The 23399-nt window shown below is 38.2% G+C and overlaps 1 protein-coding gene across 2 annotated transcripts in view; it reads right to left on the bottom strand.

The window, feature by feature from the left end:
• Positions 1-23399, bottom strand: part of tnni3k (TNNI3 interacting kinase) — a 60944-nt gene that overhangs the window by 27250 nt on the left and 10295 nt on the right. For both annotated transcript variants that reach the window (XM_061888286.1, XM_061888287.1), the window contains exons 5-24: positions 21034-21144; positions 20872-20970; positions 20663-20801; positions 17614-17758; positions 17426-17530; positions 16082-16176; positions 15848-15997; positions 15692-15775; positions 15556-15612; positions 13305-13397; positions 13171-13228; positions 12895-13089; positions 10612-10716; positions 10493-10545; positions 8616-8668; positions 8117-8249; positions 7915-8024; positions 3803-3862; positions 2275-2444; positions 852-931 (exon numbers count right to left, since the gene is read on the bottom strand). In XM_061888286.1, the coding sequence (XP_061744270.1) occupies positions 852-931; positions 2275-2444; positions 3803-3862; positions 7915-8024; positions 8117-8249; positions 8616-8668; positions 10493-10545; positions 10612-10716; positions 12895-13089; positions 13171-13228; positions 13305-13397; positions 15556-15612; positions 15692-15775; positions 15848-15997; positions 16082-16176; positions 17426-17530; positions 17614-17758; positions 20663-20801; positions 20872-20970; positions 21034-21144 (2095 nt within the window). The remainder of the gene's footprint in view (positions 1-851; positions 932-2274; positions 2445-3802; positions 3863-7914; positions 8025-8116; positions 8250-8615; positions 8669-10492; positions 10546-10611; positions 10717-12894; positions 13090-13170; positions 13229-13304; positions 13398-15555; positions 15613-15691; positions 15776-15847; positions 15998-16081; positions 16177-17425; positions 17531-17613; positions 17759-20662; positions 20802-20871; positions 20971-21033; positions 21145-23399) is intronic.

Here is a 23399-nt window from a genome sequence, read left to right as displayed (position 1 = left end):
AATAAATTGTACTACAGTAGTCCCTTGTCTGTCACGGTTAATTGGTACCGGAAGTCACCGCAAAAAATGAATTTCTGCAAAGTAGTAATCACTATTTTTAAATCAAATATCTTAATAGATGCAGCATAAAAAAGCTGTTAACAACCCTCAAAATATGTTTTTCAACATTATGAGAGTCCTCTAGACATGAAATAACACCCTTCGGTCACATTTGCACTCTTTTAATCCAATATAGTAATGCTGCCTGAGGCTGAGCCAATCAGTGGCCACAATACTGATTGGTTTGGTCTCCTCTATTGTCCAATACTACTACAGTATTTAATATTTTGTGTTTTCTTGGCCATGTTTATGTTTTAAAAAGCCTGACTTAGCACCAAAAATTAGACCAAAAACATACTTTAAAATATTTGTTTAAATATAAAAAAATATCTGTGTTGTAGTTATTACAAGCGCAATGTGGCGTGGCATGACTGTAGAGTTTAAACAGAAAATATGTATAATGTTGGTTGCATAAAATTACATGGCGGACTAAATTTGACCCCCTGGCCTTGAGTTTGACACCTGTGCTTTTAATGCTCCAATTAGAGATTCTGGGGTTAATTAAATACAGACTTTAATAGAGAATTTACGGTATCTTTATATGAAAGGGGAACTTGGGAGAGGAAAATGTACAGAACAACCTAAAGGGATGAATTAAAGAATTAAACTGTGTATTATGTAAAAGAGAAAGGGTTATGATAACCATTGAACCATAAATGGAACCCCCTCTAAGAATAAAGTGTTAACAAATGTAACAATCTACGCCAATATTAAAGTTCAACTCAAATTTAAAAAAGTTAATATTGACAAACCGTTGCGATCAATGGGAGAAAACTGCATGCTCCTTCTTATTTCCTCCATTGAGAGACCACCAGATGCTCGCCTTTGCTCACTGAAAGTAAAAAAACATTAAAGCAAATAAACCACGAAAAAAAAACATGGTCGCAGACAACAACCATTGAACACAATACATTGAATTAAAAACAAAATCAACATTAATGATTCAATGAAAACTCATCCAGATGCGAGGCATGGATTATCACTTTTTGAGAGGGGAAATGTCATGTCTATATTTAGGTGTGGCACCCGGGCCAGGGGAGGTACCGATTGAACCACACTGTCCAATAGTAACCCTTCACTGGACTCATAGAAGGTTGACTCTCAATAGAAAGCACTTAGAACAGGGGTTGGCAAACCTTTTGGCTGAGGGGCTACATTGGTTTTGAATTTTGACAGACAGGCCAGGCTAACACATGACGCAAGTCAAAGCACATCATATTTGTTGGAACTAAGAGTATACTTCCCACACATGGGCTATACATCTATTTTCCACATTTTTCTATCAGAACCACAAAGAAACACAAAAAATGGCATTACAGTGTTAACACTTATGTTCTCTTTCAGTGGGAGCAGTGTTGTTGATCACATTTGTTCCCAATGCCTCAAAGTGTAGTATCAGTTTGGTTGTGGCACTTCTCAAAACATATCTTTGCCTAATTGTGTTCTAATATTTGGCGGGCCATATTAAAAAGCCATATTTTGCCCATCCCTGAGGATATGCAGAGTCAGCCAAAGAAAAAAATGTTATCCTTACTTGCCGAAATGCTTTTGAGTTTGAATCATGAACAAGAACAGACATGTTTTAGGGTTAAAGGCCAATTTAAGTTGTAATAATCAAGTGCTAAAAACAAATATGAGGCTTGCTAATACATGCAAAATTAATGTAAGTTCTTTATATTATTAATTTCCCATAAATTAGTTTAGGACACAGCAGAATACATACACTGGTGTGAATATTCCTGGGCAATACTGCAAACTGCTTATTATAGCCTTTTTTGACAGAATAGAGTAAGCAATTTTTGTACACTGTAAAATTCTTCATTGTAAATTCACAGCAAAATACTGGCTAATATTTGCATTTCTTTCACAGCAACATTTACAGTATTTCACTGTGAGCTTAACTGCCAAGAAATATAAGGACATCATATTTTTGACAGTTATTTGTAACAGTAAATGGTGATTTCAGTAGTTTAATGTGAAAAAATACTGTGAAATTGAGGTACATTTTTACAGTGTAAATTTTTTGTGAACGTCCTGACTTTCCATTATAGCAGCCTGCCCATTCTAATGATCGTTAGTGTGCATAACTCCAGCCAGGAAAAAAACAGTCACAATTAATACAAGACAATTATAGCGATAAGTGATTTGCGTCATCGTGCAGCGACATATTCTGACCTCTGGCTCCAGAAGGCATAGGCTCGAGTGTTGAGAGCGTACTCCAGCTCGAACCTGGACCGCAGGGCGGCCACGTGACCCCGGCTGGGTCCGGCGCGGGCAAGCAGACAGTCCGATGAGGAGGAAGGTGACAAGGAACCACTGCTGTTGCTCGAGGCAGGTGACATTAGCTAAGAGACACACACACACAATCATATGATAAATGCTTTGATTCACACCAAGAGATATGGCTGTAGGCAACTTCATGGTGACAGTAGCTGCATTTGAAGTATCATAAGTGGTCAGCATCCTGTATAACTCTTAATGTGCTTTAAAATATGAATTGCACTACTCAGCTGTTAATCTGTAAATTGTGTGTGTTTACACTTGCTGCACTGTTGTTTACAATGAACTGATCAACAGAATGAATGCTGACTGAGCGGTTTACTCCTTGCCGCTGAGGGAGAGATACTGAATTTGGTATTTTCATAGGCACCGACCGAATCCCGTCGGTACTGCCAGGGATTGACTCAGGTAAAATCAAAGTGACGTCGCGTCCCGTTGCAGACAAAATAAACACCAGCTCAAACGCTTGACAAGGAAACAAGCACACAAGCAGCACTCAGAGCTGCCTCAGCCAAACTGCTTCTAGGTAATGCAGCAATTTCTAAAGCCAACAAAGCAGGTATGCCTGATAGAAAACACTTGAACGTAAATTAAGGCTCTGATTTTTCAAAATGCGCTAGCTAGAGGCTAATTTACATTGGCTTTTCCATATACATGAAACCCATTAGCATTAAGGACTTTAGATGACGATTTAAAATCCTACAAATTTGGTAATGAAAATTACAACTAAGATGCACTTTACAATCAAACAGCTGGGGAGTAATAAGTAAAATATGACTTTGTATGATGCAACATAAGACAAGACTGGCACATTCAACTTAATAGCAAAGGCTGCTTTCTAGCCAAGCAACACAACATACAGCGGTTTATACTTTAATGCCATCTAATGTCTTGGAATTGCAACTGTATGCAAAGTCTACTGTATAATACTTGCAAATGAGACTCAGAAATGTAATAAGAAAACAACAAAAACTGGACAGCCCAAATATCATAACCAGCTCATTAAACAATTAACATTATTAACCCACAAAGAAGTACCAAAAAATAGTACCGTTGAGTATCAGTATCATGTCACAGGTGCCAAGAATTGGGACCATATTAGTTTCAAAGTGAAAGGCACCCATTCCTATTACAACATTGGTACTGCAGTAGTCTTGTTAACAAATGACCATGGAGCCAAAGAGAGCTATGTGTCCATGTTTTTCTTTTCCACTTTATCATGCAACCCAAATCATTGGTAAAGTGAAACTAATTAAGTTGTGATATAAAATAAGATTTATTTAAATATTTAAAAAAGGTAACATCCTCTCTCCAGTTTTTACCTCCTTCAAATGAACTCCTTTATGGTTGAGGTAAATAAAGGCCCGGGGTATAATTAGAGAGTTTTACCGAGATAACATGGTCATAAACAAATAATGTTTACCTCAACATTGCATAAGCACTCCTCCAGGTTGGTGACCACTTCAGAGAACTCTGGACGGTCCTGAAATTAAATCAGCTGTTTTTCATATTGGGCTTCAAGGCAGAATAGTGGCTGTGACCGACAAACCGCCAAAGTACACACATGAAGCAAAAAGGTGACCTCAGCTTCAAATGCCAGCAACAAGCTGGACACCTGGAGCTGTTCAATTATATATCACAATGTCAGACAACGGCCCAAAATAGCCTCACGATATATTTTAGAAATAGTGAAGGTAAAAAGTTTGAAGGCCGTATTGACTTTTTGTATAAAATTGCATTACAGTAATCAAGCCATGTCTACTTCTTTAACGGAGTAGTAAGTCGTAGAAAAGGTTTAGTACTACATTATGTTTCTACTTAACTAATGCCGCAGTAACAGGAGCATCACTGCACCTGCACAGACTCCCGTAACGACAAAAAAATTTCAAAACCTAACAGCACTATACTGCACAAAAATACAAACGGAACACTTTTGTTTTTGCTCGATTTTTCATGAGTTGCACTCAATTATCTAAAACCTTTACTATACACACAAAAGACCTACTCCCCTCAGATATTGTTCACAAATCTGTCTAAATCTGTTAGTGAGCACTGTGGGGCAGGGGGAGGTCAGAAAAGCAGTCAGTATCTGGTTTGATCTCCATTTGCCTCACACAGTGCAACACATCTCCTTTGCATTGAGTTGATCAGGTTGTTGATTGTGCCCTGTGGAATGTTGGTCCACTCGCTGTGCGAGGTTGCTGGATATTGGCAGGAACTGGAACATGCTGTCGTACACGCCGATCCACAGCATCCCAAACATGCCTAATGGGTTACATCTCCGGTGACAATGCTGGGCCATGCAAGAACTCGGATGTTTCCAGCTTACACAAATTGTGTACAGATCCTTGCAACATGAGGCCATGCATTTTCATGCTGCAACATGAAGTGATGGTCTCGGGTGAATGGCACAACAATGGGCCTCAGGATCTCATCACGGTATCTCTGTGCATTCAAAATGCCATCAATACGATGCATGAACATTCGTTGTCCATAACATACGTCTGCCAATACCATAACCCCACCCCCACCATGGGACACTCAGTTCCCAATGCTGACATCAGCAAACCGCTCTCCCACACGACACTACACAGGCTTTCTGCTATCTGCCCTAAATGAATGTGAGCATTCGCCCACTCAAGTCGGTCATGACGACGAACAGCAGTCAGGTCGAGACCCCGATGAGGATCACGAGCATGCAGATGTGGTTCTATGAGACGGTTTCTCACAGTTTGTGCAGAAATTCTTTGGTTATGCAAACCAATTGTTGCCGCATCCGTCTGGGTGCCTAGTCCCAGACAATCATGGAGGGGCACTTGCTGAATGTGGGGGTCCTTGTTGTGGTTACACGTGGTCGGCAATTGTGAGGCCGGTTGGATGTACTGCCAAATTATTTGAAACGCCTTTGAAGACAGTTTATTGGGGGCCCTAAACAATCAATTCCTGGGCAACAGCTCTGGTGGACATTCCTGCAGTCAGCATGCCAACTGCACGCGCCCTCAAAACATGCGACATCTGTGGCATTGTACTGTGTGATAAAACAGCACATTTCAGAGTGGCCTTTTATTGTGGGCAACTTCGGGCACACATGTGCAATAATTATGCTGTTTAGTCAGCATCTTGTTATGCCACACCTGTTATGCTCACTAAACAGATTTAAACAGATCTATGAACAATATTTGAGAGGAAAAAGTATTTTGTATATATAGTAAAAGGTTTTACATTTTGAGTTCAACTCATGAAAAATGGGAGCAAAAACAAGTGTCGCGGTCACATTTTTGTAGTGTAGTATAAAAATAAGAGATGTCTTATTACTAATCACTTTTGTATCAAATCCTACTAAACTATTGGGGTAATGTGTTCATGCCAGGTCAATATTTTTCACAGTGGTTCTTGACCTGGGTTCGATCAAACCCTAGGGGTTTGGTGAGTCGTCCTCAGGGGTTCGGCGGAGGTCAAAACACACGACTCGTCGTGTAAATACAAACTTCTCCCTATCGGCATATTACGGATACGGCAACAGCCGACTGATTTGCAGGTGTGAAATTTGTTGTGAGTTTATGCACTGTATTGGTTTTCTTGTTTGAACAAGGTGATGTTCATGCACGGTTCATTTTGTGCACCAGTTAAAAAAACATGGTAACACTTTAGTATGGGGAACATATTCACCATTAATTAGTTGCTTATTAACATGCAAATTTGTAACATATTGGCTCTTAAGTAGCCATTATTAAGTACTTATTGATGCCTTATTCGGCATGGCCCTATTATAACTCTAACCCTGACCTTAACCAAACAACTCTAAGTTAAGTCTTTATTACTTAGAATGTGTTCCCCTAGTGTCCAAATAACTCTAAATTAAGTCTTTGTTACTTAGAATATGTTCCCCATACTAAAGTGTTACCAAAAATGTATAACTTTGTCCTCAATTTGAAAAAAAAAAACATTTTATTTTTCACTAAAGAAGGGTTCGGTGTATGCGCATATGAAACTGCTGGGGTTCGGTACCTCCAACAAGGTTAAGAACCACTGCTCTGGGGGGATCTGTTTCCATGATATTTAATCATCAGGAAGACAGAAATGTGCACGCATGCTGTAATGTTTCATAACGAGGAAGCAGGGGATAAAATAATGGCACAAATCGTTGGATCAGCCATGTCACGTGTGCTCCCTGTTATGCAGAGGCATGCAATAACGCATAGTCTAGGGATATGATCGTGTCATTCATTACTGCTGAATGCAGCTGAGTCAGGCCTCTTTTCCCATCTCGGTCTCAGTGTAATTGGGGAACTAAAAAGCGCATGGATGGCTTTTGTTGGTAAGATCATTTTACAACGTATAAGTTGGAGGCATGGCAGAGATATTTGTAAAACAATATAGCCTTCTTCCTAACTTGCTCCAAAGGAGTCATTTTGGAATTTGAAACTTTAGTGATGTATATTGGCTTAGTTGTGTCACCATATATAGTTAAGGTTTACCTGAAGAGCTTTGCACAAGTACGCCCTTTTTATCCAGCTGTTGTCCAAAGTCATGGTCAATAAGTTCCCTTTTTTTCTCTATTTATTTAAAGGCACATGCTTGCTAAAATTCTCTGCTGTTCCCATTTCTAATACAAAATAGCGTGTCAGTAGACTCGATATGGAAGCGCTAAAAACTACAACATGGCTGACGGAGTGGAGACGTAGTCAAAGACTTTCCCTTGTAGGAAAACTTTGGCACGTAAAAAATGCCTACAAAACTGCTCATTCTGAAAAGACAGTCAGAAAGTAGCTAGTCTGTAAAACAAAATCTATGCAAAACTTTGACCAAAGAACCAACATTACATGTTATGTAGACCACAAGGAAGTGTTTTAAACGTAGAAAAAAAAAACATCATAATATGCCCCCTTTCTGTTAAAATGTACTGAGCCCTTCTGTTGTTTACATACTTTACAGTAGCTATACTTCAAATTTGGGTATTGATTCAGTACCAAGTAGTTTACAGAGGCAGTATTCGCCATACCAGTGTTGATACTGATAGCTCAAATTTCCAAGATCATTGAATACTTACACATTTGTGATCACAATTATAATCATACAATAACACAAGATGACGGTGTAATCAAATAAATATTTAAATTATTTCCTATCATTGATTTTGATCTAAATCATTTGGATTTTTTCCCTGAAAGCCCTCCTGTGTCCAGGGACCTATTTCCTTAGTTAGCAAACAATAACAAAAATGGCCAAATATTTTTTTCATAATAAATAATATTTATCTAACGACTGTAGTATCGACTGTATACTGAACTTGGTATCATTTCTGTTGATATTTGAATTGATCCGTCCACCTTTGTTTAAATTCAAGAGCTTTAACTTGCGGTTAGTGGTTAGCATATCCATGTGTAATGTAGCATGTTTCGATATTGTCCAGTCATAACGATACTTGTAAGAAACATAATTTGTTGCTATATTTATTGGGAAATTGACAGGTTGCTGATACACATTAAAGGTTCGGAAGATAGACTGGAAAAAACATGGGAGGAATGTTTTTACCTCTGGACATGCATTCCATCCTCTCATCAGAAGTGCAGAGATGGGTTTGGGGATGGAGTAGCCAACAGGAGGCCTAATGTGATGGTAGGCCATGTCCGCTGCTGCCGCAGCTGATGGTATCAAGACAAGCAAGCGTGTAATATTGGCCATTTAAGTCAATCAACATTGAAATATGATACGAGAGAATTTTAAATGTCTGTACCAGGTTTCAAGTGTGCAAAGGGAATTTCTCCGGTGAGCAACTCCCACAAACAGAGGGCATAACTGAACATGTCTGCTTTCACTGAGTAGCGGGTACACTGGGTAAAGACTTCAGGAGCCATCCATCGCAAGTTCTTCCCAAAAACACAACAAATATTAATTAACTACAAAATAAAAACATTCAAATGACTCAAACATTTTGGCTTAGTTTCTATGGTAAACAATGCTGCAAAGTTTGCAAATGCAACTAGTTCCTTACAACAGGTGGCTCTCGAGAGAGATGCAACCCCCTCAACGCCAAATTATAGGCTAAGCTTGCTGGATAGTGATGACTCGTCACATTTAAAAAAAAAAAATCTGCATGAAGGCAGTTTGGTTTGCAGGAGGGGGGAGGTGGGTAATTGATTGCAGGTGCAGGTAGGCCCAAGACTGTAATACAAACACTTGTACATATCTGCAAGAACTAAACAACCCCCAATAAAGAAAAAGAAGTGACTTACCCCCGGCTGCTTGGTCATGTTGTCCTCGTCAACAGACTGTAGAAATCTGGACTCTGCAGTACAAGCAGCTCTTCTTAGTGAAATTGTTTATTATTTGCAACCATTAATTAGACTTGACTTAACTCTATAATAGCAAATGTAAACTGGAATTGTGTGTTGTAGTTTTATATTTCAATGTATTTGGCCCAATATTGTATTGTCACAATATAACTGCTGTTAATGTTTGGTTCATTATTGTACTATCAAAATAGAACTGCTGATAATGTTAATAGACGATAAACAAACCCTTAGTGGACATTGTTGCAGTTTAGAATACTAGTGCTGTATTAGAAAAGTGAATAATGTATTTTTGATCTTGTATTGTGGACTGTTATATACATATGTACACACACACAGTCATACATATACATATGTACATTCATACATGTGTATGTACATATGCATACATATATACATACAAACATGTGTATGTATACATGTATAGATGTGTGTGAGTGTGTATACATACATACAGTGGGGCAAAAAAGTATTTAGTCAGGCACCGATTGTGCAAGTTCTCCCACTTAAAATGATGACAGAGGTCTGTAATTTTCATCATAGGTACATTTCAACTGCGAGAGACAGAATGTGAAAAAAAAATCAGGAATTCACATTGTAGGAATTTTAAAGAATTTATTTGTAAATTATGGTGGAAAATAAGTATTTGGTCAACCATTCAAAGCTCTCACTGATGGAAGGAGGTTTTGGCTCAAAATCTCACGATACATGGCAACAGTCATTCTTTCCTTAACACGGATCAATCGTCCTGTCCCCTTAGCAGAAAAACAGCCCCAAAGCATGATGTTTCCACCCCCATGCTTCACAGTAGGTTTGGTGTTCTTGGGATGCAACTCAGTATTCTTCTTCCTCCAAACACGACGAGTTGAGTTTATACCAAAAAGTTAGATTTTGGTTTCATCAGACCACATGACCTCCTCCAAATCCCCTGCTGTATCATCCATGTATCCATTTTGGTATAAACTAAAATATATATATATATATATATATATATATATATATATATATATATAATCTGATTTTAAATAATCATTTAACAGCACTAATTATGATATTGCTGAGGGCGTTGACATTTAAAAAAAAAAAAAAGGTTAAAAGGTACACCTTTTTTAATTTGGCTTTTTACTTATATTTTTAACTCTTTTTAAGTTATAAATGTATATTCTGTTTTATTTATTGTTACTACTGTTATTATCACTAATTTATGTATTTATTCATTTATTTAATTAGTATTCATTTTTTATTTTTACATGTTTTAAATCATTTTTTAGATGGCGTTCATTTTGGTATTTTCCAATGTCGACGCCTCAAAGTTGGTGTTTTTCCCTCAACTGTCAGTGTCATGCCATATTATTGTCAATAGTGCTGCGTTTGTGTGCGTGCGTGCATGTGTTCTTTTTTGTAATGGTGTAAAGCAATTTGTGTTGCAACATGCCTGTGCATAAAAAGTGCTATATACTGTAAATAAAGTTTTGATTGATATTATAATATATTGTACTATTTTAAGAAAACATTTTTATATATTATTTATCTCTGTTGTGTTCAAATGTATACAGTAAAAAAAAGTATAAATCATACCGCCTTCTGCCGGATTGTAGCTGAGATAGGATGGATGGATCTAAATTACAAATATTAATAATATGCTTGTGGAAGGTTTATACGTGTTTAATATAAGTTGCAATTTTATTTTTGAGCAGGTGTACTAAATGTGTTCTGTCAGTGAAAAATACTTTCTAAATCTCATAATCATACGTTATACAGTACGTCACACGGCTGCTTTTTGAACAAAAACCTTGCTGAACTCAAATTACACCTCCTACCTCCAAAATCAGCCACCACAGCATGACCGTCCTCGTAGAGAAGAATATTGTGACTGTAAAGAGCACACATGTCATTTATAGTACATAAAGACAACAACAACTGTTACTGCGACACATGCCTGTTGAGGTCTCTGTGAATGATAGGCTGGGTGAGGTTGTGCAGGTATTCCATTCCCTTGGCTACATCGATGGCGATGATGAGCTTGGACTGCAGATCAATAAGCCTGTCCATTGACACATCATTAGAGCCGCAACCCTTTAGTGACAAATCATTGGCCTCCCATTGCCAATCACACACACACACACACACACACACACACACACACACACACACACACACACTAACACACACACACACACACCTCCCAACACAGATCAGTGGATATCCCTGGTTGCACATGGGATAGCACGCAGTTAGCAAAACACTTGATCTGGATCAATGAAGATAGCAACTAAAGTAGAGGGACTGGTGAGGGAATGCTTCCAAGGTGGATAATGAGGCTTGGGGCCGATTTGTCTGCTGTGCAAACATCCTCTCTTGGATAACCTATACAAACAAAAGTATTGGGCCAGCCATACTGGAACAGAAAATGTTGTTTCGGTTCGCACGCATGGTCCAAAATGTCTAAGACAAAAGTGCCGACAAACAGTGCCCCTTTACCTGGCAGGGAACCATAATTAGGTAATTCAGTAGGTGTTTAAATTGGATCCCCATGTGAAAGTAGAGTCACATCATCTCACCCATGTTTAACTACTATCCTATTATTGACAAAATATATACTTTAAATGATACAATATAACTGTGAAAACCACAAATTTGAACGCAACATATTTTGTGAGGCATTGAACATTTTGTTATTTTACTTATTCCCAATTAAAACAGTGATTATGAAATCATTTTCAAGTATATTTTAAGCAACATTTCTTAATTACCACATATGTATAAATAGTGGTTAACCATTGTATGATACAACTAAATTAAACTAAAATTACAAAATAAAGGCGACTGACACACAAAAAATGGAGAACAAGGTGCTTCCAAGGTGCACAGCAATACTGTCACCAAGTGGCGTTTTGTCGGTACAGCTGGAATTAATAAGTACTGCATAGTGTACAGTATCTTATAAATGATGTGTACAATGAGAATACATGTGCAACATCTATGTAAAAATCATTTGTGTAAGTACTATGTAGACTCAGCTGTCCTAATTGTGGTTCTATGGCTATCAACACATTTTTCCTATATGCTTTAATTGTGGTGACAGAGAAGCTAAAAGTTAATGACTGTAGCAGCATCCTTTATGGCAACTCCACATGGTTTGGAAATCTGTCTGTCAAACTCGAAACCCAACTTCAAAACCTTATCAAGAAGGCTGGTAAAATATTTCCCTTCAACAAAATATTCGACAAGACCATGAGGAAGCAGGGTTTTAAAATAACCCGTGACCCACACCACATACTTCATAGTGAAATTGTGTTGATGATGACAAATGGTAAATGTTACAGAACAGCAACATACAAACTGAACAGGTACAGATTTTCCTTTGTCCTACTGGCAATCAAAGTATTTAACAACAGAAAACTACTGAAATAACCGGACACAATAATAAGGAGTGCAATGGTGGGATAGTGCAATACGGGAGGTGTGCAACACAGGGGGAGTGCAATGTGTGATGTCTTAACTAACTGACATACCTGCACACTGTTCACTGTTGTCACTGTATTGTTGGATGAACTGTATGTATGTATGTATGTATGTATGTATGTATGTATGTATGTATGTATGTAAACCACTGTGTCTTGATGTCCAAGACAAATTCCTCCTCGGAGACAATAAGTCTAAATATTATTATTATTATTATTATTATCAGCTTTCGAGGTTCCACTGTCGAGTAGAAAATGAATATCGTAATATATATATATATGTATATATAAGGATAATTGTAATGTACTAGCAATGCACTACAATATAGGGCTGAAGCTATCAATTATTTCAATAATAATTTATTGTTTGTTTGTTTGATTAATCATGTAATTGAATGAATCACACTTTATAGCCTTTATGCACATTTTAGGGTAAATAAAGTTGAAATAGACAATAACCTTTCTGCTTGGCATAACCTTCATTTTTTCTATTAAATGCATATTAACAATATTTAAATTAGATTTTTGATGTCTGCATTGTAACTGAATCACTATACTGTATTAAATATAAAAAGAAAGAAGAACAGCGCTTACAGTTGGATTTTTTTTTTGCCACCGGATGAGTCCCAACACTTTTGTCCATACAGTGTAGCAATACTCTTTTTAGGTTTAAATATTAAGGTTCAAATAACATGAATGAACGAATCATTCTAGCATGCACAAGCAGTTTCACAAGGACGTAATGTCCCCTTCCTCACCTCTTCTGTTCGTGCAGTAGAGAGAAGAGCGAACCCCCCGAGATGTACTGGGTGACAATGGCAAACTGGCTGGGGTCATCGAGGCACGCGCCCACAAACTGGATGATGCAGGGGTGGTTGAGGCGACACAGGATGGACACCTCTCGGCAGAACATGTCCACATCTGACTTGGAGCAGTATGTGTTGGCTCTGTAGCTGCAGAGAACAGCAAAAAAGGTATGCATTGATACCAACAGAAGGGGAAAATAACAAAACAAGCAATATATAGATATTTACCGTTTGATTGCAACAATTTTATTTCGGCACTTTCCTTTGTAAACCTTGCCGAAGGAGCCTGTGCGGTTAGACTAGAATCAGTAAGATTGGATGCATGACCATAACGTGCAGTACACAGGAAAAAACATAGTTACCTGATCCAATTATTTCATTAAATTCCAACTCAGAAAGCTGAAGATGGAAGTGAGAGGGGAGGCTGGCCCTGAGGAGAAGCACTTCAGCTTTTTCTAGAAAAGATAAAACATTTATTGTTACATGGGCGGCAGCTGTCGTTTATTTTAGTAATTGTGTAATCGATCAATTGGTGTGTTCGATTAATCAATTAATCAGACAAAACAACTATTATAGACTCAATGTGTATTTTAAGGAAAATAGTTGGAATAAACATCTAGTTTTCTGCTTTCGATAAACCATATTCTTTTGCATATGATCAATGTAAAAAATGCTGTTTTGACATGTGTTTGTTAACAAAAATAGCCACAGAACATAAATCAGAGCTTTTTTTAACCGTATGATTTGACTTAATTGATTAATCAATGCAGCCCTGATTGTTAACATAATGAAGAGCTCAATAGAGCTCTGGGAGATAGGCCCGCATCCCTCAATCAAAACAATGCCATATTGGCAGGAAAAAAACAAAAGCAAGTTGGTTTCTCAGTTGTTCTAACCAATGCAGACAGGCGTTGGTGCCAGGATGCCAGAACAAACAAGGAGATGGGAAGGGGAGAGCAATTAACCACAAAGACCATGAAAGACGACCAGTGGATAACAGTCATAAAGCAAAACGCTCTGAGCCCTCGTACAACACATTCCGTCTGAGTAGCGAACACTTCATATCACGTACGGCATACAACTCTAACTGCCTTATAGTTAGAGGTGTCGTGATCTCATATTGATATCAGATGTTAGTTTGTTTGTTTGCAACAAAAGTATTGGATGATATCGACCTGCATCTAATCACTTTGATATAAGCACTTCTATACAAGCATTGCAACAGCGCAAGCATGAGCAAAGTTAGACATCAAGTTAACATAAATTGTCCGTCCTGTCAGTCATTATTCATAATTTACAGTAAATGTACTTAATCACGCAAAACTGGGGCCCCTCACGGATTGCAGGGCCCTACGCACAGCGCACAATCTGCATATAAGGAGGGGGAGAGAAGTAAAACTGGTTCAGCAGTGTGCTCATTACGTTTACAACATTGCTTTTGTTACTGCTGTGTTTCGTAATATACTTGTTAGTAAAAAAAAAAGGTTATGTTTTCCTTTCCACTTTGTCATGCAATCAAATATATCATTGAAGTAAAAAAAAAAAAAAGTAATATATGGAATTTCTAAAATTTGAGACAGTCTTTTTACAAGTATAAGTTATGAAAAACAAACCATAATGAAAACAGTGATGTTACAGAGGAACTCACTCATACTTTTCACCTGTTAAAATAATAAATTGCGTGGTTGAACGACACTTTAAACGAATTGCTGTGCAGGGAAGGAATCTGTTTACTAATGCATCAGAGTTTTAACACACACTTTATCAGGTAACACCTGCACAAAGAATTGTGAGTGTCTAATATACTGTGCTTGGCTGTGCGAGGAACAAAACACTTAAAAACTGCTCTCACTGTGATGCAGTGCTCCTTCGAGTTTGTGACCAGGAAATTATTTCATCACAAGAATATAGAGTACCGAGCGGTATGTGCGCAATATTTATCATTTATCACTTATTTTTAGCTTTTCAGTGTGTTTTATGACACTGCGGAAGTGGCAGCTGGTTGCTGCAGCTCTGTGATCTTCTGTATCCTCCTTTGTGTTTTTTAATATTTCCTTCGTTTTCATGTGTTTATTTACCTTTTGGTTTAAACACATTCGGACTGCGCAACAAGGAGTGACCATTTCAGGGCCTTGGTGCTACTTTGAATACTTTTTTTCCTGACTTCTTCAATCTGCACTGAAACCCATATTTTCTATTCTATAGTCTTTCCATCCATCCATAAAGATTATATTTTTTCACAAGGACAAAAATTACAGTAGCAAGAGATGATACTTCAATTGTCCTAAACAAGCAACACATTTTGTTCTTGGATCATGTTCAAATTTCGCCTGTAATTTTGAAGCTTTTACGCAAAGTTTGACATTTTGTACACAAAAACAGCAAACAAGTGAGCGTTCCTATCTTAGCAAAGGCTGACTTTGTGACACAGCTCTTGCATTGGATCTCACTGTGCATGGGTACCTATTATTGTAAGCAGTGACTATAGGACAATATTATGGCTCACAGAGCCTCAGTATGGTTTTGTTTATGAGCACATTCCCTGGGCAACAGTATGTGTGTGTGTGCCTTGTCAGAAGTGAAAACGGAGGAAAATCAGCTCCACTTGACTACCTTTCGTCATGCTCTTTATCTTTCCCAAAGGGGATGGGACAGAAACGTAGGAGCCATCTGGAAGGAAGTTGACATATTTAGACAGTTTAACATTGTGTTTTACTTTTGTATTGGTTTACGCCAAACAGGCACTCACCCCCTCCTGGTTGCGAGTACTCATTGCAGGGAGAGTCATCGGGGCGCTTGTAATGTTTCAGTAAAGTGACAATAGCATCATGACCTTCAATGGAAATCAACAACAAAAAGGAATTCATGTTTTTTGTGCTTTTGGTTTCTGTGTGATGTTCGCAACCTTTCTCATAAGCCCACATCAGGCAGGTTTGCTCATCCTTGTCTCCGCTGGACCTGCTGGGGTCGCAGGCCACCAGGTTCATGTCTGCCCCGTTGTCCAGCAGGAACTGCACCAGGCGGATGTGGCCGTGGAAACAGGCGCTGTGCAGGGCTAAAGACAAAATGGGGACAATTACAGCCACACCGACATGTGATTGTTTTTCAAAAATGATTTAAAAAAATTTTAAAAAGTCACCTGTGTGTCCATCTCTGCCCTGGTGGTTGATGCTCATGGTATTCTGGCTCAACAAGAACTTGACCATCTCCAGGTCTTTACCATAGGTGCATGCACTGGAATGTAAGATAGAAGCTTATAATCGGACTTTATCAAATCAAATCAAACTTTATTTATAAAGCGCTTTTCATACATAAAAGAAATGCAACGCAAGGTGCTTTACAAAGTTAAAAACAATACCCCAGTGACCCATATGCCCCATTATCACATACGTACGCACGAATACAGATACCAAACACAAACACACACACACACAACATCCACACCTATATATGCACCAATGATTGCATGTCTGAGTACACAGGAGACATGTGAGTAAACACTATCACAGGAGCCATCTGCACCAGGAGGTCATCAGACCATGGCCACCTAAACGCTGAAACAAAAGTGCCCCCACAAGCATGGCCAGTAACCCCTGAGGCAGATGGCTCATCTGAGGAACGTTGGAAAGTAGAAATAATAAAACTTGTGTAGAGATAAAAAATAAAATACAAGTAAGACATATGAAGATTAATAAAAAAATATATTATAATTATATAGGTATATATACATGTATGTATATATACATATATACAGTAAATAAACAATAAATAAATTACAAAAACAAATATTGCATAATTAATAGGATAATAAGTAAAATACAAATAACTTCAATAAAATAATTAATATCAGGTAAAAGCCAAATCAAAAAGCCTGCTCTTAAAAACATGAACATTTTCTGCAGCTCTAAGGTCCTCCGACAAGCTTTTCTATAGACGAGAGTCATAATGGTGGAAAGATGCCATCCCGTTACTTTGTGAATAATGGCCACCGCTGCTGCTCACTGCTCCCCTCACCTCCCAGGGGGTGATCAAGGGTGATGGGTCAAATGCAGAGAATAATTCACCACACCTAGTGTGTGTGTGACAATCATTGTTACTTTAAATTTAACTTAATTTGGAGAGGAGTACCTTAGAGCGACGTGAATAGTGCTATAACTATATTTTGCTCACAATAAAATGTCATATTTCTTCTTATAGTGGTGCATACTCAAATTAATAAACAAAAAATGCATTGTCACAGACAGAAAGAAAGACTCGTTACAGCCAATGCCCCCTACTATTTAAATAAAAATTAATGCAACTTCATTTTCTACACCGCTTATTCTCATTAAAGTCACGGGGAAACTGGAGCTTATGCTAGCTGATTCTGAGCGGGAAGCAATTGCAGGACACATATAAACAGAAAAGCGTTCAACATTTATTCAAATGGACGCCACACCCTGTGAGTAAGCCGTATTAGAGGAAACACGGTAGGAGGCAATACCTGTGAAGTGCTGTCTCGCTGAAAATGTTCTCCTTTGTAAGACTATCTGCACCAGAGAGCTGAATAATCTCTTTCACGGCGTCGTATTTGCCATTGTAGCAGGCCCTGGTGAAAGTCAACGCAACGTCACATCAGCTCATTATCAACATAACCTGGAAATTTACTGACACTGCAAATAAATGTTTTACAAGTGTAACGGTGTATCCCCATAGATGTTGGTAGCGTGAGGCTGCGCGTCAAAGTTGCCCTGAAGGAGGAAGCGTACGACCTCATTGTGGCCAAAGCGGGCACAGAAATGGAGGGGGACGTGGTCCTCATTGTCCTGAGCGTTCACTGGAAAGTGTTGCACAAATAGCAAAAGTGATATGATTGTTCAGATTAAAGGTGAGTGGTCTAAAATGTCTCCGAGTAGTTTTCTTTTATAAAATTGGTAAATTCAGCATAGTAAGCATACAGATATTAAATACATAAATAATCTTTGTATAAATAAAACATTTTTAAAGAAGGGAAAAAAAGGGTTCAAGATGTTCATCATAATTCTTGTTCGGTGTACTTTGTGAACACTTGTAGTTGGAACAGTCTCTTAAACTGAATCATATTGGCGCTTTGTTAGATTTCTTTGGTTAATCCGTTCCATAATTTAATCCCACATACTGATATACTACCGGTTTTAAGTGTTTTACAAGAGCACAAATGTTTTAAATTAGATTTTCCTCTACGGTTATATTTCTCCTCTTTTGTTGAGAAGAATTGTTGTACATTCTGGGGTAGCAGGTTATAGTTTGCTTTGTACATCATTTTAGCTGTTTGCAAATGCACCAAATCGTTGAATTTCAATAATTGTGATCTAATAAATAAAGGGTTTGTATGTTCACCATATCCAACATTATGTATTGTTCTAATTTATCTTTTTTGTAACACAGTTAGTGAATGAAGCGCACATTTGTAGTTGTTTCCCCATATTTCTGCACAATAACTCAAATATGGTAACACTAGTGAGCAGTAAAGAATATGGAGTGATTTTTGGTCTAGAACATGTTTTTCTTTATTCATTATTGATGTGTTTCTTGCTACTTAATGTTGTATATTATTTACATGGGATTTCCAATTCAAAATGTGTTTTCTTTTACCCTTTCAATATTTACTCCATCTATTTGTATTTGACTTTCTTTTCTGCTGTTACAAAACAGCATTATTTTAGTCATACTGAGATTCAAAAATAGTTTGTTTTTGTCAAACCATCTTTTTAATTTGTTAATTTCTTCTTTTATTATCTTCTGCGTATTCTCTCCTGAATAAAATGCTGTTGTATCGTCTGCAAATAATGCTAACTTTAAGTCTTTTGTAACTTGACTAATGTAATTTATATACAGATTGAACTATTTTGGTCCGAGTGTTGATCCCTTAGGTATACCACAAGATATTTTTAGCTCTGAGGAAGTGTGTTTGCCTATCTTCATGTATTGCTTCCTGTCGGTTAAGTAGCTTCTATCCAATTCAAGACCAACCCTCTGATTCCATATTGTTCTAATTTGTTTATTAAGATGTTATGATTAATTGTGTTAAATTATTTTTTTTAAATCCACAAACTTTTTTACTACACATTGCATTTGTGGTAATTTTTCTGATTTGTTAATGAACAGTTTTTCAATGATTTTAGAAAATTGTCGAAGTAGAGAAACAGTTGCATTGTGTTTTTGATTGCATCCTTGTTAAAATCAAAGGGGAAGCATGGCGTAGTGGGTAGAGCGGCCGGCCAGAAACCTGAGGGTTGCAGGTTGGCTTCCCACCTATTGACATCCAAAAAATCGCTGCCGTTGTGTCCTTGGGCACGACACTTCACCCTTTGTCCCCGGTGCCGCTCACACTGGTGAATGAATGTTAGGTGGTGGTCGGAGGGGCCGTAGGTGCAAACTGGCACCCACGCTTCCATCAGTCTACCCCAGGGCAGCTGTGGCTACAGATGTAGCTTACCACCACCAGGTGTGAATGAATGTTGAGTCCCACTTCTCTGTGAGCGCTTTGAGTGTTTAGAAAGGCACGATATAAATCTAAGTTATTATTATTATTATTATTTTTAGAATATAAACAAAGTATACACACTTTCAGACATCTTTTAGCCCCATTGACTCCTATTATAACTGTTTTTTTAACAGATGGTAATCATGGTATATTACTATGCTTTTTCAGGGGAGAAGAAATTAATCTCATTCTTGCTGACTGAAAAACAAGAAAACCACCAGATAATGCCAGAAAATTATAAGCATAATTCTCAGAGCTTTGGAAGCGTAAATGAGGTAAACTGCCATTAATTCTCTGAAATGCAATGCACATAATTTTAGGCAATCATATGTAAAACAGCAGGTATATACAAAAGACTTGTGTGAACTCAATTAACTCAACCAAGTCCCGCCTACTTTCTCTCTTGTTCTAGCTCAGTAGGCAATGTAAAACTAATATGTTTTGTCTATTTTGCTAACATCAATGTGGTCATGAATTATTGATGTATTCAAGGCTGTAATTACCTAACCTCAAATATTCTACTCTCGAACCAATTTTAAGAAATATTGCATATTTTGCATTTTCCTTTATAAAAAAAGAACAGTTTGTATTTTCTACAAAAAGGCCATCAAACATAAACATTTATAAAAACGTTATATCAATAGAAGTTGTTTATTTCCAGCATTGAAAGCAAAAATAGAGATTAATTTAAACCTGACTTACAACACTTTAATGAGCGGGTAACTTTTACATCCTAAGAGAAATTGTGTATAGTCAATCCTAAAGTTGCATCTTAAGGTTAAAACCATTTTTTGGTCCTCCCAGTAGAACTAATATTAGTTGGAGAGCTTCCTGATCCTCATGGTGTGAAAAGCTGCCATTGTGGTTATTATCTTTGTTGTCATTTAATCAAGTTTTTTGGCCAGGGTGGAAAACCTAGGTCTATATGCGGTCTGCAAGACCATTTGAGCCTGCCCGCTCTAATTCTACATTACAACACAATTAACCCACAAATGTGTAGAAAAGATCATAATGTTTTGACTGTTGCATTAGCTACGCATCTTTTTCTTAATTTTTCCAAAGCTTATGCGCCTCCCCTACTTCAGGGGACTAAAATGGCCCCCTGGTAGAAGAAACAATCCCACCCTAGTCGTAATGGCTGCCGGACAAATCCAATGTGGTCGTGTCACTTACACAGTTGTTACTGCGGAATGTATGGAGGCCCCAAAGTCTTACCGTTAGCTTTGCCTCCCTCCCCCACCAGCAGTGTGATGATATCAAGTAAACCCTTGGCTGCGGCCAGATGCAACGGCCGGTCCCCCACCTCGCCACTGGCGTTTACGTCCGCCCCGAACTTGAGCAACAGTTTGGCAAGCTGCGAAGGAAACAAATTAAGGGTCCATTCATTTCACCTTCCATGCTGGGTTACATCAGAGTGCACTTACCTGCTCGTTGCCGTTATAGGAGGCGATATGCAGCGGGGTGAAAAACACAGCGTCCTGGACGTTGACATTAGCCCCGTGTTGGAGGAGAATATCCGCAGCCTGCACACAAATGATGAGTCGGCAAACAAGGTGCTGATAGTCATCTAGTTTGTGCACGCTTACCTCCAGGTGTCCGGATAACGTGGCCACGTGCAGTGCAGTGAGGGCGCCGTAGCCCAGCTGCTGCACATCCGAACCCCCATGGAGAAGTGCTGTAACCAGCTCGCCATTGTCCTAAAACAATCAAGTGGTATTCAACTCTTATATGCACTAAATTATGCTTCATTTTAATGTATAGGTTGTATTCACTTGACATCACGTCCGGCTTGTTAATAATTATGCGAAGTTCGAAGTGGTGGGCCAGCGAGCGTCTGTTGTCATTGCGTTTTGGGCGGCATTTTGACTTTCTCGAAGAAAAATGCCCTATACCTGCATTGTTTTAGGCCAGGGGTTGGCAACCCAAAACGTTAAAAGAGCCATATTGGACCAAAAATACAAAAGACAATTCTGTCTGGAGCCACAAAATATGAAAATCCGTATATAACTCTTGTAATGAAGGCAACACATGACGTAAGTGTCTATATTAGCTATAATAGCCTACTATCAAAATTACTATTGTACTTGTATATCGTTGTACTTGTATATCGTTGTACTTGTATATCGCTTTTCTACCTTCAAGGTACTCAAAGCGCTTTGACACTACTTCCACATTTACCCATTCACACACACATTCACACACTGATGGAGGGAGCTGCCATGCAAGGCGCCAACCAGCACCCATCAGGAGCAAGGGTGAAGTGTCTTGCTCAGGACACAACGGACGTGACGAAGTTGGTACTAGGTGAGATTTGAACCAGGGACCCTCGGGTTGCGCACAGCCACTCTCCCACTGCGCCACGCCGTCTTTGTTGACAGAAATGTTGAGATTTAAAATTTATTCTACACATTTTTACAACATTAGTAACCATTAGTAAATCAGAGGCTACTCAGAAGGTGAGATAACTCTTTTAATAGATTTATTACAATATTTGGAAAACTAGGTAATGTTTGCTGTGGTCTAGAACAACATGGCACACAAACAACTATCTTAAATGCAGCCAATATTATATTCAGATAGTGTGCCATGAGACATGCAAAAGTAAACCATACACAAAAAGGATAAAAGTAAAGGCTATTAAATGAGCTCAAATATACATACAAGACATAATGATGCAATATGTACATACAGCTAGCCTAAATAGCATGTTAGCATTGATTAGCATTGATTAGCTTGCAATCATGCAGTGACTAAATATGCCTAATTAGCAGTCCAAACGAGTCAATAACATCAACAAAGCTCACCTTAGTGCATTCACGCACAGCATGAACTTTTGGTGTACCAAATGAGAAAAAAAGAAGGAGTGGAAGATTTTACATGCAAACAAACGGTTACGTCCACACTATGGTGAGTTCAAGAACCACCAAAATTAGCAGAGCAAACCGATGTTCACCAAAAACTCTCAGCAGTGAAGCATACACATAAATATATTAAACAGTGGGCTCTCTAACTATTGGGAAGGTTTGTGTCATGTTTGTCCTCAAACAAATACATATTAAAACAACAAAAAAACATTTTTCTCCATCTTTTTCCATTTTCTATCCTTCTTTAAAAATGCTCCAGGGAGTAAATGGTAAATGGTTGTACTTGTATGGCACTTTTCTACCCCTTTTTAAGGAGCCCAAAGTGCTTTGACAGTATTTCCACGTTCATTCATTCACACACACTGATGGCGGGAGCTGCCATGCAAGGCGCTAACCAGGACCCATCAGGAGCAAGGGTGAAGTGTCTTGCTCAAGGACACAACGGACCACTAGGACGGCACTAAAGAGCCGCATGTGGCTCAAGTGCCGCGGGGTGCAGACCCCTGTTTTAGGCTGATGGAACAGTTCAAATCCGTAAAAAGATGAAAGTTTCTTCAGAATTCCTCAAAAGGTATTCAAAAAGGAAGAAAAATGTCAAGATTTTACAAAGGACAAGAAAAGAGGCACACACTCCAGTCCAAGAAAGCAGAGTGGAAGAACGTGCAAGTTTGCATTGATCACTTCAGTAAAAGTTTGTTTGATATTCTTTTAACGTTTAGTATTTTCCACTGAAGTATTATCTTGATATTATTTGTAATTCTTAAAACATATTTTTGCTATGAGTGTTTCGTAAAGAACCAATTCGGCGAGTCTAAATAAAAAAGCAAATGTGAGTAAAACTTAATATAATTAAGCTTTTACTAAACCCAATTTAAACCTAGTTTAAAAACATATTTTTACTCCCTGGCATTCAAATCCAGTTAGGTAGGATATCTTGGTTGTTTTGTTTCTTGTTTTATACATTGTTTTTATTTATTTATTACATCCATCCATCCATTTTCTACCGCTTATTCCCTTTGGGGTCGCGGGGGGCGCTGGTGCCTATGTCAGCTAAAATCGGGTGGAAGGCGGTGTACACCCTGGACAAG

This window comes from Nerophis ophidion, linkage group LG26 (genome assembly GCF_033978795.1).
Source record: "Nerophis ophidion isolate RoL-2023_Sa linkage group LG26, RoL_Noph_v1.0, whole genome shotgun sequence".
Lineage (NCBI taxonomy): Eukaryota > Metazoa > Chordata > Actinopteri > Syngnathiformes > Syngnathidae > Nerophis > Nerophis ophidion.
Note: the sequence above shows the minus strand (reverse complement) of the source record. Positions and strands in the feature narration are given on the sequence as shown.